This window comes from Mangifera indica, chromosome 2 (genome assembly GCF_011075055.1).
Source record: "Mangifera indica cultivar Alphonso chromosome 2, CATAS_Mindica_2.1, whole genome shotgun sequence".
In the NCBI taxonomy this organism is placed as follows: domain Eukaryota; kingdom Viridiplantae; phylum Streptophyta; class Magnoliopsida; order Sapindales; family Anacardiaceae; genus Mangifera; species Mangifera indica.
In genome coordinates, this window is record NC_058138.1 from 20207531 (window position 1) to 20222747 (window position 15217).

General features: G+C 33.1%; 3 protein-coding genes across 5 annotated transcripts; all 3 read right to left on the bottom strand.

Moving 5' to 3' along the window:
• Window positions 1-59: 59 nt before the first annotated feature.
• On the bottom strand, window positions 60-3105 carry LOC123200438 (protein DETOXIFICATION 24-like). Its single transcript, XM_044615625.1, has 8 exons — window positions 2553-3105; window positions 1523-2064; window positions 1356-1442; window positions 1188-1244; window positions 852-1090; window positions 644-762; window positions 420-506; window positions 60-291 (listed from the first exon to the last, which is right to left on the bottom strand). The coding sequence occupies exons 1-8, from the start codon at window positions 2784-2786 to the stop codon at window positions 226-228; spliced, it is 1431 nt and encodes a 476-aa protein (XP_044471560.1). The 5' UTR covers window positions 2787-3105; the 3' UTR covers window positions 60-225.
• Window positions 3106-3905: 800 nt separating this feature from the next.
• Window positions 3906-8197, bottom strand: LOC123207745 (protein EMSY-LIKE 3-like). Of its 2 annotated transcripts, none has more exons than XM_044625209.1 (5): window positions 7897-8196; window positions 7644-7753; window positions 7269-7518; window positions 5961-6182; window positions 3906-4029 (listed from the first exon to the last, which is right to left on the bottom strand). In XM_044625209.1, the coding sequence occupies exons 1-5, from the start codon at window positions 8011-8013 to the stop codon at window positions 4021-4023; spliced, it is 708 nt and encodes a 235-aa protein (XP_044481144.1). In that variant the 5' UTR covers window positions 8014-8196; the 3' UTR covers window positions 3906-4020. The 2 variants fall into 2 exon arrangements, with proteins under 2 accessions (XP_044481144.1, XP_044481135.1); XM_044625200.1 differs by lacking the exon at window positions 3906-4029 and adding an exon at window positions 4659-4853 and having other exon boundaries at window positions 7897-8197.
• Window positions 8198-10759: 2562 nt separating this feature from the next.
• Window positions 10760-13449, bottom strand: LOC123205783 (protein DETOXIFICATION 24-like). 2 transcript variants are annotated; one of them, XM_044622826.1, is made up of 8 exons: window positions 13182-13449; window positions 12297-12838; window positions 12130-12216; window positions 11964-12020; window positions 11628-11866; window positions 11419-11537; window positions 11201-11287; window positions 10760-11072 (listed from the first exon to the last, which is right to left on the bottom strand). In XM_044622826.1, exons 1-8 carry the CDS (start codon window positions 13413-13415, stop codon window positions 11007-11009), a joined length of 1431 nt encoding a protein of 476 aa, XP_044478761.1. In that variant the 5' UTR covers window positions 13416-13449; the 3' UTR covers window positions 10760-11006. The 2 variants fall into 2 exon arrangements, with proteins under 2 accessions (XP_044478761.1, XP_044478767.1); XM_044622832.1 differs by having other exon boundaries at window positions 12297-12834; window positions 13182-13299.
• Between the last annotated feature and the right edge of the window lie 1768 nt (window positions 13450-15217).

A 15217-nucleotide genomic window follows, 5' to 3' on the forward strand; every position in this document is an offset into this window, starting at 1 on the left:
TTAATAAGTTTGCTATAGTAACAATTGTATTGGGAAAATATAACAGTATGGAAAGCCTGTTGTTATCCAATTCAAGCAAATATATTCTAATAAAAACTTCATGAAGAAAGTGAAGGCCCATGCTTGAAATTGTAGTTTATGTTGTGGTGTCTGGAAGTTGAAGTAAATGAATTTTTGCTTTTGGTTATCGGTGATGAACATCCTTAATTATAGCTTAAAAAAAAATTAATTGCCATCTGATTCCTCCAAAGGTCTTTTGAAACGATTGAGTCGTTTTGATGCTTTATCCACCTGTAAAAGTAAATATGTTTAATGGAGAGTCAAAAGCTTAGACTAAAGGGGGCTATGCTTAAGGAGAGAACAATCAAGATTTCTAGTATATGTATATGTGATTTTTGAAGTATAGCATTTCAAATTACCTGCTCATTCCAATCAGTTTTCCAGGTTATGTAGCCAAGAACAAGTGTTTGAATCACAACACCCAGAATCATCCCAATCCAAATACCCTGTCAATGACATGAAAAAATTTCGTTAGCATATTCTGAACCATTCAAGTAAACAACTTTTGAGAATCAATTAAAAAAACCCTAGTCTTGGAAGAAGACAATTGGGTGGGAAATTGGTTTAAACAACAAGATTTTACCTCTACTTTGAGGTCAGCTATATATCCAAGAAGAGCTCCAACAGGTACTCCAATCAAATAATAACTACAAATGTTAATATATGCAACCATACCTTGGCGGCCAGAACCTATAGCAGCCCCTGCATTAGAAACAGATAAAGATGCCTGAATGCTTGAAGCTTAAAAAAATTATAATTTGACAAAAATGATCAAAATTTGTAAAACATACCTGTGAATATTGTCTGACTACTGTTTAAAAAAACCGAGATAGCTAGTAGGACAGAAAGACTTGAAACAGTGTCTGCTACTTGTTCATCACTTGTAAATATGTAGCCAATTCTATTGCCAAACACTAGACAAATTATCGAAAACAATACTCCCATCAAAACTGTGGTGGTTAAGTTGACTTTGATGGAAAATATTGCAGCCTTGGCATCTCCTCTCCCCAGTTCATTTGAAACACGGACACTGTAAAATATCATCATGAGATTGTGTGTTAACTGAGTACATATAAATTTATTGAAAATGACATAAAAAAAGTAAGGATATATTTTTGGACTCTCACCTACAAGCTACGACGAGCCCCAAGCATAATGTTAATTCCCAAGCTATTATATTGATGCTACAAATTAATTCAACTTGAATCAGAATAATTTCATTATGGAAATCCCAAACAGCAAGTAAGAATATGTGTATAATATTTCTAATGTTGAATACATTGAAATTAACTTACCATATGGAGAAGGCAGAAATCTCAGTCGTGGCATTTTTCAAATATCCTGCTAGCAGGACTAAAACAGCATTGTACCATAATTCTAAGCTATTCAACATAAAAATGCAAATTAATATATATTTAAGTATTTAAATAATTGATATTTAATTTGCATGAAGGAGTTTTACCATATCATCACTCCTGAGGATAAAGAGAGTTTTACTGCAGGAAACAAATCAGCCAAAGCGGCTAGTGTAAATCCTTTCCATGTATTAGGGCACCAACCGCAGAAGATATACAAGAACAGTGCAATTGTGACCAACCAACTTGCCACAATCATGGCAGCCATTGCACCAGGAATCCCCAAGTTCAATTTGGAGACAAAGATCCATGAAAGAAGAACATGAAGTGCAAATGAGGCTGCTGACAGCCAGCCAATTATCACGTTTTTATGCTGGGATTGTAAAAACTGCTGCATGTTAAACATTAATGCATAAGAGTAGATGATGGGTATGAACCAAAGGGAGATATGGCCTGCTTTACTTGCTATATCTTCTTCCTGACCAAGTAGTTTGAATATAGAAGCTGAGAAGATAAACACAGGCAGCAATATTGTAGCAGTAGTGAGGTTGATGATCCATGATCTTTGCAAGTAAATTCCCAGCATGTGGTACTGTTTTGCCCCAAATGCTTGCCCACACATTGTCGAATTTGCACTTGACATGCCTACCTAAAACATGATAGTAATGTCAATAATCTTAAAACACATCCCAAATTTCACCTGTCAAGTATGTGACATTAACAAAGATGGACTCAGATAAGAGTAGGGATGACTACAGACTGTTAGGGGCAAATACTTAAATCCTCTTCCCTGTCCCAACCCCGATACGGGGAATCCTCATCCCCTCTCCACTGAAAAAATTTCTCTCCTCTTCCCCTCCCCATCTCCTGGAAAAATTCTCCACAGTTTTGCCTCTCCCTATCCACAAGAAAAATAATAAAATATTTATTAAGTTTCAGGGCACATTTGGCTCAATGAATAAAGCTAGCTAAGAAGGAGAAAATTGACCTGGGAGTGGCAAAAACAGATGATCTGGCAAGATATGGTGCTAGTATTCATCTCCCTAAGACTAATCAATCCAGAGTGTTCAAACTAATGTAAGGTTTGTGTTTTAAAGATGGCAGATTCTGATATAGTATTAGGAAAGAAAACTTTACCAGTATGCCATAAGCAAATCGCACAGTAATGGTTTGAATGAGTGCATAAGCAGCGAGCTCGAGTTCACCAATGTGTCCCATAAACACCTGTGTCACCACGAACATTCCATATTGACCCACCCTGGATAACATTGCAGGAAAAGCCAGTTTCCATATCCTTTTCGATTCCACCCAAACTCTTCCTTTCAAATCTCTGATATCTTCAGTTTCCGATGCAAGAAGGCTCTCTTCCATCTGATCCTGTTTGTAGAAATTAATACTTTAACGATCAAACAGTAGGGTTGAATATGAAATGATTCAAAAGTCAAATAATAGAAAGCGAGAGAATATGCTTAATGGAGGCTTCTTTTCAGTTCAAAAACTAGAGAGAGAGAGAAAAAAAAAAAGTCCCTTCGTGCGTGTAGTCGTTGAACTGGGTAGATTTAACAACAAAACAAAGGAATTAGGTGAGTGGTTTGATTTGACTGATAGGTACGGAATAAGAAATTGGATGAACTCAGAAACTGGCATTTTAGGGAGAACATATTGCCGAGTCCTTATTTTTCTCGACACTGAAGAAAACAACAAAGGCATTAATTCTACAGATTTTACAGATAAACTGCTGATGGAGTTTCAACTTGACACTGACTCGAGATTTTATCTACTTCAGGTGATTGGTTTTACTATTCAAGAGTGATCGAATTTAGATAGTGTTTCTTGTTACAACAATCATAGCTTAGGACTTGGTTAGTGGGACTGACATTAAAAAGTAGGATTTAGGGTAATAGAAACATATATTAATAGAATTATATATCATATTATATAATTATATATAGTATTATATATCAAAAATCTAATTTTATATATCATATATTGAGTATCATATTATATCTTATGATACAATTTTTAAAAATAAAATAATTAAAAAATATAATTGAAATATCATCATTTTAGAAAATATCACAAATATCTTTAAAAATTTAAGATTTTCATATATACTCCTATTATATTATCATTTTCTTTAAAAAGTGTATCAATTCGTATCAATAATATGTATCATATTGTATGATACGCTTATTGTATCATATTAATTATGATATACCTCATGACATATATCGTTTTCTATTTATATCATATCGTATGATACGTATTATGTATCATAAGATACTGATAATTATAAATATATTTAGTTAGACTTGATGGCTGATTTAATATGAGGAGAAAGGTAGTTGGTTAAAATTTTGCCTTAATAGTAAAGAGAATATGCCTTAAATGTTTCGTGTATCATAAGTAGAGATGACAACGCAAAGAGATGGGGAGGGGATCTCAATCCTCATCCTTGTCTCCATAGGAGATATCAATCCCGTCTTTGGTTTGTCCACATTACGGAGATAAAAATGATTCTTCATCCACTCCCTACGAAAAAAATCTTCTCTCCATTCCCGTAGGGAAAATCTTCTCCTCGTCCTCTCAAGAAAAAATCTTCTCTTCATATCCTCTAAACACAATAAAAATATATTAAAAAATAAATTAAGTAAAATTAAAACTAACCCATTATTTTAAATATCACAAATATAATATATTAACCACTTTAATATGCACAAAAAAATTTAAATAAATTTAAAAAATATAAATAATTTAAAGTTATATTAATATAAAGAGACGAAAATAAGGCAGAGAAAGAACACATATATCCCTATCTCTAATTACATAAATTTTTTTGGCCCTTGTCCCCATTATTTTCTCTATTTTTATCAGAGAATTCTCTCCTCATTAGAATAAAAAAAATCTAGATCCCTAAAATCCGATTAAAATTGTCATCTCTAATAGCAGGATACTAATTACTTAATTGAATTCAACAAAATAATAACCATTCAAACACATGTACGTGCTTTAGTCATTGAAAAAATAACTTTCTCATTCTTGTAATTCAGCACTTTGAAGTCGATCAGTTTGATGCTTGATTTGCTTGTACTAGATTTTGACTAAATTTAACGCAGGAGAAAAAGTAGTACGTTGTATTTAAGTCGACCAACCAGCTTTATCATACTAACGGTGAAAATTTTTGCAGTATTATGCAGCTGCTGCAGATGGTTGTGACACATATACAGATATGCACTATAAGGTGACAGATGGAGGTGAACAAAGCAATCTCTCATCTATAATAGAACAACATTTTTGGCACAGTATGTAAGATGAGAGTTAATTGATTGTAGAAAAGCTACAAAGGGTGAATTGAGCTAGAAACAGAATAGAATCCACAAAACATCAGACTCTTGAGTTGTGAACTTCTACTTTACCCATTATGCTGCTCCAATTTGCCTATCATCCATATTAGTAAAAGAAATAAAAAAGAAATTATTGTTTCTTTTCAAAAAAAAAAAAAAACTGAAATATGCTGGAGTAATAACACCACAACTGGGACCAGAATCTATAGAAGCTGGAGCCGCAACATAAGGTGACAAAATCTAATATTTGGAATATGCATCAAGCTAATAACTAAGAATTGCATACAATGAGAAAAAGAGTGAGTACATTTTGGAATTCCTAAGCATATTCAAAAAGAATTCCAAGACTTTTTTTATGGAGATAAGAACCCCCACGAACTTCCCTGTGTGCCTCTGAGAAAAAGGGATTTTCTTCCGAAACTAATATTGATAATGGAAAAAGAAAGACTACTAATTTAGAATGTGAATGAAACTTGTAACATAAAAGGTGCAACACACAAAACAATCAATTGATAGGTAATCATTCACATAAAAGGGTGAAACACACAGAACTCATAACATTAAACGGTATCAAAACTGGTATAGTATTATACAGATCTCAACTTAATCAAACTGACCCAGATAACATTTGACCAATTCATGCTCATACCATGTCTTATGTTAAATAAAGTTGTAGCATCAGTAGAAATCAACACAAACTGCGCCACTATGATTGGTATAATCCAAATATCATGACTGACTCTAAAATAATGGAAGACACTATAAAAACTACATGGCAAAATGCCAATCTTGAAGACAACAAAAGTTCCAATCCTACTCAAATCTCTCAAAGTTCATCCAATTTCACATAGATATCTGATTTTCATAGCCTATTTCCATAATTCTAACGAATCAACTTTAATACTTTTACCAATTGCAATCCTAAAAATCGTTTGAAAACAGTTTTTTCTATATATCATTTGAATGTATGGGTTTAGCCACAAGATAAATGAACAGTACTAATTTACCAAGCTCTCAGAAAATGGTCCAAGGTCCAAATTCGGTAGATCACTACTATTCACATATGACATTGCAAAATAGGATATAAATTCTTACTTTTTTTACATCCAAGATTTTTTTTTGTTGAATTACAAACCAACTCCATTGAAATTTTAATATATCAGTAACTCATGAAATCAGACAACTAACATTTCAGTCTCACCTTGTGAATAAGCTTATCTGTTGCACGTATCTCAATTACATCGGATCTTTTCTTAACATCAGGTGCATGAATAACTTTCTTTGATTGAAATTTCCCCAGTACTTTTCGTTTGCCGTCAGATGGTGCCTGATTATTATGATTAACTATCTTCATAGACTGCTCAGGATTCCCAGAGGAGATCACAACTGATTCATGGTTAGGTTGATCATCCCTGAATTGCACCTGGAAATAGTGAAGATATTGACACCATGCATGCAAATATCATATCTAAGGAGGCAAAATTCAAAATTATTACACTCATCTGATAAACAGAAAGAACAATGAAGGAAATAAATAAATATCTAAAAGTTTACATAGAATCTTATGTAACAACTCAATAATTCTGTGGAATGAACAATTATCTAACAAGGATCATTCGAACGATCAGATTTTCGTAAGAAGAAAAAAATAATAATCATCATTGTGAATCATATCTCTTGACTTGCTATCCGAAACTGGAACTAACAAAGTTATAGTTCTCTCAAAAAATTATAAATAAATCAACTTTTTGCCAATTATAATGTCACCTTCCACTAAAACTTGTACACTTAGCATTTGAATTTCAAAAGTAAACATAAATTCAATGTAAAAATAGAATTTCTCAAATCCTTTGTACCACATAAACCGCCACCTCACACACAGAAAGAACAAATTATTATATTATCATGGTCACAAATCCTAAGTCGAAAGATAAAACAATTTTGCACAAAACAAACAGATGACAAACCAATGAAAACCGCTGCATCAGTTGCATTGCCAAAATTACCCTAAGACTGCCAATTGTTGTCACTGGACACAAAATTCAGATAGATGGGAACTAAACTTAAATCAGAAGATTCAAGGTTATTTTTGGTAGTTCAGTTCTTAACTTTAAGTCTCATCGGGCAAAATAAGATGATAAGGAACTACTGTATGGAAAAACTTGGACCACGTTAATTAACTTCACTGGGCTCTGACACATTTCAGAGCAGTTTATTAAATTATAGGCCACACTTAATTATGTGAAAAAAAAAAAAGAATTCTGATAACCCTGTCTGAACACTAATGCTTAATACATAACTCCTCTTTCAGTTAAAAATTTTCTCCGAACATTTCCCAGTTTTGTATCCATTGTGTTTAGCAGTAGGTTCATTATGTTACAGGATTTGGTGGGATCAGATATCCTTTGGACAATTAATATTTGACACATTATTTTTAAAGTGTAATACAGTGAAGCAGAGAACAAATGAAAAATAATTAACCATTTCAGCTTGTACTGCTTCTACTTACCAGCAATGGAGAAGGAAGAGTTACAGAAGAAGGTTGAATGTGTGACACATATTTCCAGGATTGTGTTCCTGGAGAAGGTAGACTATATGGAACATATTTCTGAGATTTTGAGACTGAAGAATGAGAATTTTTCACTCTTTTTGGGACTGTATTGCCAACTGAATCAGGAGCAAAGCCTGGAAGAAAGCTGGAAGCATCCACTTTTCCATAAAGTGGTTCTTGGGCATGGTGAGCACCTTCCCGCCATTCCCTACATCAAATGTGCCATCAACAAAGCGTAAGAATATCAACCACAAACTGAGTTAACATAATAATCAAAACAAAGAAAAACAAACTACAGCATAGCAAAATGAATACTAAAAGGATTACAAAGACCTTATCATTTTAATTGGCTTGTCAGAGTTGATTTGCATAAGAAGTTCTCCATGTTCCGTATCGGTAACATTAAGTTCCTTTCTCAATTCAGTAATAAGCCCCTCCTTACCCTGTGCAGTGACAAGGGTTTTTTGGGTGATTATGGCAGACCAGTGAAGATAAATTCGAAGTATAACATGCATGATCAAGGCAATTCATACAACTTGATGACGCACAGTAGGAAAACATAATGTTCAAAAACAAAATAGCATACCCATGAAAGGAGATCAGATTGGGCAATGAAAGCCCTCAAAACATAACAGTATGCCTCTTTCTCCATACAGTGAATTTGAAACTTTATGTCTTCATCCATTCGACCAAGTTCTGCCATTGAAAAATTTCGCTAGCGTGAGCATAGAAAAGATGATTTATTTTTTCTGGCCAATATATCTTCACACGAGTTCTGATGTAAGCATTAATCTAATCACTAAATATTGCAGGAAACTCATATCTGCCCGCTATGGCAAGGGAAAAATATAATGGCGGGAACTGAAACTCTACCATCCACCGACATTCCAGCTCACATTTCGCGTTTTGGCCTTTTTCTGATGGCCCTTTATTATTTTAAATATTTAAGGGCATTTTCCCAATCCTACCCAAAGTTTTTAGTAAAATTTAAATTTCCAATAGTTTCAAAAACTATCATAAGTCAACCAATTAAGTGGTTTTTTTTTTTTTGGGAAATTCCAATTGTTGCACAACAATAAAATGGAATGGTCAGAAGCTATATTTTTACCCCTTTAGTTATGATTCTACTTTTTTCATCTAATGATGAATGAATTTCCATGTATTTTATAAGATAAAATATACTTTCGGAATTATGTTTTTCAAATCGAACTGTATCTAATTGTTTTGTGTGTTTATTTATATCAGTTATAAAAATTCAAAAATCATATAAAATTGGTAAAATTGCAGAGAAAGATAATCATTAAAATCGATATTAATGTATCATATTATTAACAATTCAAAAGTCAGCATTTGATATATTATTTAAGGACTCCAAATACGATAATGAAATTATTATGTTATAATTAGACTTGATGGGCCAACACATCTGTCTCAAATGGGCATGATTGAGTTTGGGCATAACTCGCAAATACGATGGATCATGTTATCGTCTAATGGAAAGGCTGTGATTTTGTATAATATTTTTCAAATTTTGTATTGAATAAATAATTTAAATTTATAACTTAGTTTGATTCGAATTTATAATTTAAATTAGTAGTTTAAATTATTGATTTGATTCAATTTAGATTCATGTCTCTTTATTTTGTATGCCAATTTTTTATATGAAAATAAATAAAATAAAAATAGATCAATTTCATAATACATTCTTTATTCAAAAAAAAATTTTGAAATTTTGAAAACTATGTATCAAAAGCCTTTGAATGGTTTTACCCTCTAAAATAAAAAATATTAGAAAAGCTTAAAAGTTGCATAAAACACCCTTCAAGTGGGGCTTGTGTGGTGAGAAATGGTTACATAGGCCCCGCATGGTGAGAATAGGGATGTAAGAGGCCAACTGGCTAAGAGAATTAAAAAATACTCTGATAATCTATTTTTAATAACTTACGTTACTTTATTTAACTTACAAATAATAAAAATTTATATGTTATTAGTAAGATTAGATTCGAATCGAGTCAAGCTCAAGCTCAAACTTGACTTGACTTACATATAATTGAACTCGAGTTTAAGTTTGAGCTCGTGAAAGTCAAGCTTTGTTATTAAAACGACGTCGTTTTGTATCAAAATTTTTAAATAGAAAATTTGACAAGTAGCTCAAACTCGAACTCGACCGATCTCATATAGGGCTGATCGTTTGAGTCGAGCTCAAACTCGAATTCGAACAGACTCGGTTCGAGTCCAGCCCTAATTATTGGTTACTACCTTACAGGAAAATTGCTTTGATGCTGGCTTTATGTAAATTCTTACGGGACAAGTACAGTCTTGCCGCGGTAAGTATCATCTATAATTACGAATTCCCCCCCTCAAACATCTCTCTGACATTTTTATGTTTTGCATTCGAGCTATTTCAAAGTTTTCAACTTTTGGTCATTTTTATGCAGAACCTGGTCAAGTTAACTCTGTTTACTGTGTCAGAGCGACAAAGAAATACTTCGTCTTAGAAAGATTTATAGATGGTATTTTATGTTTCATGCTTTTAACTTGTGCATAATATTTGGTTACTCTCCCTATTACCCACCTTAATATTAAATTGTGTTTAAAAAAAAAAAAAAATGATTGAGTGATAAAAGTAGATTTCTTTAAATTTCCCATACTTAAGTTATGCGATGGTATTCCTCAGAGAGATGACTGTTGTGGAGGGGCATTAGGAACCTTTATGTTGTATGAAGATCTTTATCTGTAATATTTTTGTTTTTCAAATCTCGGGGCAGTTAATCTGTTTTTGGTGGAGGATTGTTAGTGATGTGCCTTTGCCCATTTTGAGCTCATAATAAATCGTCATCTGTTTACTTCATTTTCCCTGCACTTGATAGGTGGATAAACTGATGAATACTTTACGATTTTGTATTCTCAATTTAAACTTCATCAGTGTCATTAAGAACAACCATTTCTTTTGGGTGTTTGGCTACAATCTCCTAAAATGTTAACTTGAAAATGGGTTAATTATTTTGTTTGCCTTGTTAATTTTGTTGTTAAATGATTATTTCTGTTGAGTGATGGATTAAGAAGAATGTTACTACTTCAGGTGACAAATGATATATTCACAAAAGAGGATGGTGAGTTCCTGATGAAGAATGGTGCCCTGCCAGAGGAAAGGATGCATGCTGTGGAAACACGGGAGGCTGTCCACGTGCTGCAATTCGTGAAGACATCAGCATAAATCTTGGCCATCTGGAGGAACTTACTAACTTGTCAAAGAAGACATTCTTCTTTGTGAATCTGGGGGAGGTAATCTATTAATGAACACATTTCCTCGATATGCATTTTCTACTGAAGTGATCTTGTTGAGCTCTATTAAACTGATGCTAATTGAGTGATGGAGTTGGCTTATCCTGATTTACCAATTTTACTGGTGGTCACAACAGAATTAAATTGATTACATTTTTAATAAGTTTGCTATAGTAACAATTGTATTGGGAAAATATAAACAGTATGGAAAGCCTGTTGTTATCCAATTCAGGCAATATATTCTAATAAAAATTTCATGAAGAAAGATAAGGCCCATGCTTGAAATTGTCGTTTATGTTGTGGTGTCTGGAAGTTGAAGTAAATGAATTTTTGCTTTTGTTTATCGGTGATGAACATCCTTAATTATAGCTTAAAATAATAGTAAAACGCTATTCTATAAAAACAAAAAAATTAATTGCCATTTGATTCCTCCAAAGGTCTTTTGAACCGATCGAGTCGTTTTGATGCTTTATCCACCTGTAAAAGTGAATATGTTTAATGGAGAGTCAAAAGCTTAGATTAAAGGGGGCTATTCTTAAGGAGAGAACAATCAAGATTTCTAGTATATGTATATGTGATTTTTGAAATATAGCATTTCAAATTACCTGCTCATTCCAATCAGTTTTCCAGGTAATGTAGCCAAGAACAAGTGTTTGAATCACAACACCCAGAATCATCCCAATCCAAATACCCTGACATGAAAAAATTTCTTCAGCATATTCTGACCATTCAAGTAAACAACTTTTGAGAATCAATTAAAAAAACCCTAATCTTGGGAAGAAGACAGTTGGGTAGGAAATTGGTTTAAACAACAAAATTTTACCTCTACTTTTAGGTCAGCTATATATCCAAGAAGAGCTCCAACAGGTACTCCAATCAAATAATAACTACAAATGTTAATGTATGCAACCATACCTTGGCGGCCAGAACCTATAGCAGCCCCTGCATTAGAAACAGATAAAGATTCCTGAATGCTTGAAGCTTAAAAAAATTATATAATTTGACAAAAATGATCAAAATTTGTAAACATGCCTGTGAGTATTGTCTGACTACTGTTTAAAAAAACCGATATAGCAAGCAGGACAGAAAGACTTGAAACAGTGGCTGCTACTTGTTCATCACTTGTAAATATGTAGCCAATTCTATTGCCAAACACTAGACAAATTATCGAAAACAACACTCCCATCAAAACTGTGGTGGTTAAGTTGACTTTGATGGAAAATATTGCAGCCTTGGCATCTCCTTTCCCCAATTCATTTGAGACACGGACACTGTAAAATATCATCATAAGATTGTATGTTAACTGAGTACGTATAAATTTATTGAAAATAACATAAAAAAAATAAGTATATATTTTTGGACTCTCACCTACAAGCTACGACGAGCCCCAAGCATAACGTTAATTCCCAAGCTATTATATTGATGCTACAAATTAATTCAACTTGAATCAGAATAGTTTCATTATGGAAATCCCAAACAGCAAGTAAGAATTTGTGTAATATTTCTACTATTGAATACATTGAAATTAACTTACCATATGGAGAAGGCGGAAATCTCAGTTGTGGCATTTTTCAAATATCCTGCTAGCAGGACTAAAACAGCATTGTACCATAATTCTAAGCTATTCAACATAAACAAGCAAATTAATGTATATTTAAGTATTTAAATAATTGATATTTAATTTGGATGAAAGAATTTTACCATATCATCACTCCTGAGGATAAAGAGAGTTTTACTGCAGGAAAAAAATCAGCTAAAGCGGCTAGTGTAAGTCCTTTCCATGTATTAGGGCACCAACCGCAGAAGATATATAAGAACAGTGCAATTGTGACCAACCAACTTGCTACAATCATGGCAACCATTGCACCAGGAATCCCCAAGTTCAATTTGGTGACGAAGATCCATGAAAGAAGAACATGAAGTGCAAATGAGGCTGCTGATAGCCAGCCAATTATCAGGTTCTTGTGCTGGGATTGTAAAAACTGCTGCATGTTAAACATGAATGCGTAAGAGTAGATGATGGGTATGAACCAAGGGGAGATATCTCCTGCTTTACTTGCTATATCTTCTTCCTGACCAAGCAGTTTGAAAATGGGAGTTGTGAAGATAAACACAGGCAGCAATATTGTAGCAGTAGTGAAGTTGATGATCCATGATCTTTGCAAGTAAATTCCCAGCATGTGGTACTGTTTTGCCCCAAATGCTTGCCCACACATTGTCGAATTTGCACTTGACATGCCTACCTAAAACATGATAGTAATGTCAATAATCTTAAAACACATCCCAAATTTCACCTGTCAAGTATGTGACATTAACAAAGATGGACTCAGATAACAGCAGGGATGGCTAGAGACTCGGAAAGGGCTGAATAACTTATTAGGTTTCAAGACACATTTGGCTCAATGAATAAAGCTAGCTAAGGGGGAGAAAATTGACTTGACAGTGGCAAAAACAGATGAACTGACAGGATAAGGTGCTAGTATTCATCTCCCTAAGACTATTCAATCCAAAGTGTTCAAATTTATGTAAGGTTTGTGTTTTAAAAAACGGCAGATTCTGATATAATATTAGGAAAGAAAACTTTACCAGTATGCCATAAGCAAACCGCACGGTAATGGTTTGAATGAGTGCATAAGCTGCGAGCTCAAGTTCACCAATGTGTCCCATAAACACCTGTGTCACCACAAACATTCCATATTGACCCACCCTGGATAACATTGCAGGAAAAGCCAGGTTCCATATTTTTTTTGATTCCACCCAAACTCTTCCTTTCAAATCTCTGATATCTGTAGTTTCCGACGCAAGAAGGCTCTCTTCCATCTGATCCCGTTTGTAGAAATTAATATATTAACGATCAAACAGCAGGGTTAAATATGGAATGAATCAAAAGTCAATAAATAGAGAGCGAGAGAATATGCTTACTGGGGCAGGGAGGCATCTGTTCAGTTCAGAAAACAACAAAGAAATAAATGGTGTTTGGTGAGTGATTTGAAGTGATAGGTACGGAGCAGACAAAGGCATTAATTCCATAGATTTTGCAGATCAACTACAGCTTGAGTTTCAACTTCACACTGATAAATACTGGATGTCAGTTAAATTTATTATGGCTTTTTTATGATGTACCCAGAAAACAGTGGGAAAGCTAGAGAAAAATATATATTATATTTTGCCTGCATATTCAAACGGTTAATCTAGTACTGTTTGCAAACACAAAAAAAATCATTCATCAACCTCGATACGGTTTTAAGTAACAATGTGATCATTCATCAACCTCAGTATTTAACATAAAAAAGGATCAATTATTTGTGACACCAAGGAATTCAACAAAATTCGCTTTGTAGTAGTATCTGTAATGACTCTTGGGTCAGGCTTGCTTTGGATTGCATTCTCAACTGTGAAATTTGTTATTTTCCTGCAGGAACATTGGATGCATCTGGGACAGAAAGCTATATTTCACCTTGAAGGTGTACTTCCATGTATTTGGATATGTTCTGTTCACAGCTAGCTATTGAGCGTAGCATATTCAATCATCAGTAACTTATTGATTGAACATCACCAAGCTTGACATTTCCTCACTGATTTTTAGCATTAAATTATTCTTAACTATTACACCCTTTAAATGGTTGGAAAAAAAGTAGGACGTTTCCTTTTTAAGAGCTTTGATATACTTATGGCGAATTTTTGCAGCATTTGTAGCGAAGTTCATGAGCATTTACAAGGGCTTCCTCATCATGACATTTGGGTGAAGACTGGCCAGGCACTGGAGAAGATGTCCTGATCTTGAATGCAAAGCAAATGAATTTTTTTCAACCCTGTTCTTATGTTCATCCTCCAAGTGCTGGCTGAAGATGTTCTTATATTGCCCTATGAAAAGTTTTTTGCCTTCTGAAGTGTCATTACCCACAAATTTGCTTCACTCATTAAACCTTTTTTGGTTCTATTTTAATATAGGACATGTTTAGAAGGTGATGTTAGAAATGTCAAATTATATTCAACACATCTTTTCTCATGGAGTAGGTAGTGCTAACTTTTTTATTATTTTGAACATGAAAGGACTATTTTCATTTAAATTTTATCTCAATTTTAAGAACACACTCGTAAGAAAAGAAAATTTTGAACACTCACTTATTTCTAATTTTTTATTAAAATTACCTTTAAATATAAATATAAAACTATTATTTAATAAAAATATTAAAAAATACATAATTTAACCTTATTTTCTTCTCAAATTTTAAAAATTAATATTTCACCCCCACATTTCAACTTTGAAAAATGACTTTTTATTCTCAAATCTCTAGGTTTTTTCTTCATTCCTCTAGCCCAGATCAGACGACAAAGTATCATCTAAATATTATTCTCTAGAAGATAACATCTTCATCTATCATAAGATTGTTGTTCATTAGAGGAAGTGACTGGATTTCAAGTTTGATATTCTAGAAGAAAAAATAAATTTTTTAAAACTTAATCTTAGAGAGAAAGTATTACTTTTCAAAACTAAAAGAGAGAAATAAGATAAAATTTTAATTATTTTAATATTACTAATAAAATAATAATTTTATCTCTTAACCCTAATAAAAAATTTATAAGTGTGTTCTAACAGATTAAAATTTAAATAGATATTT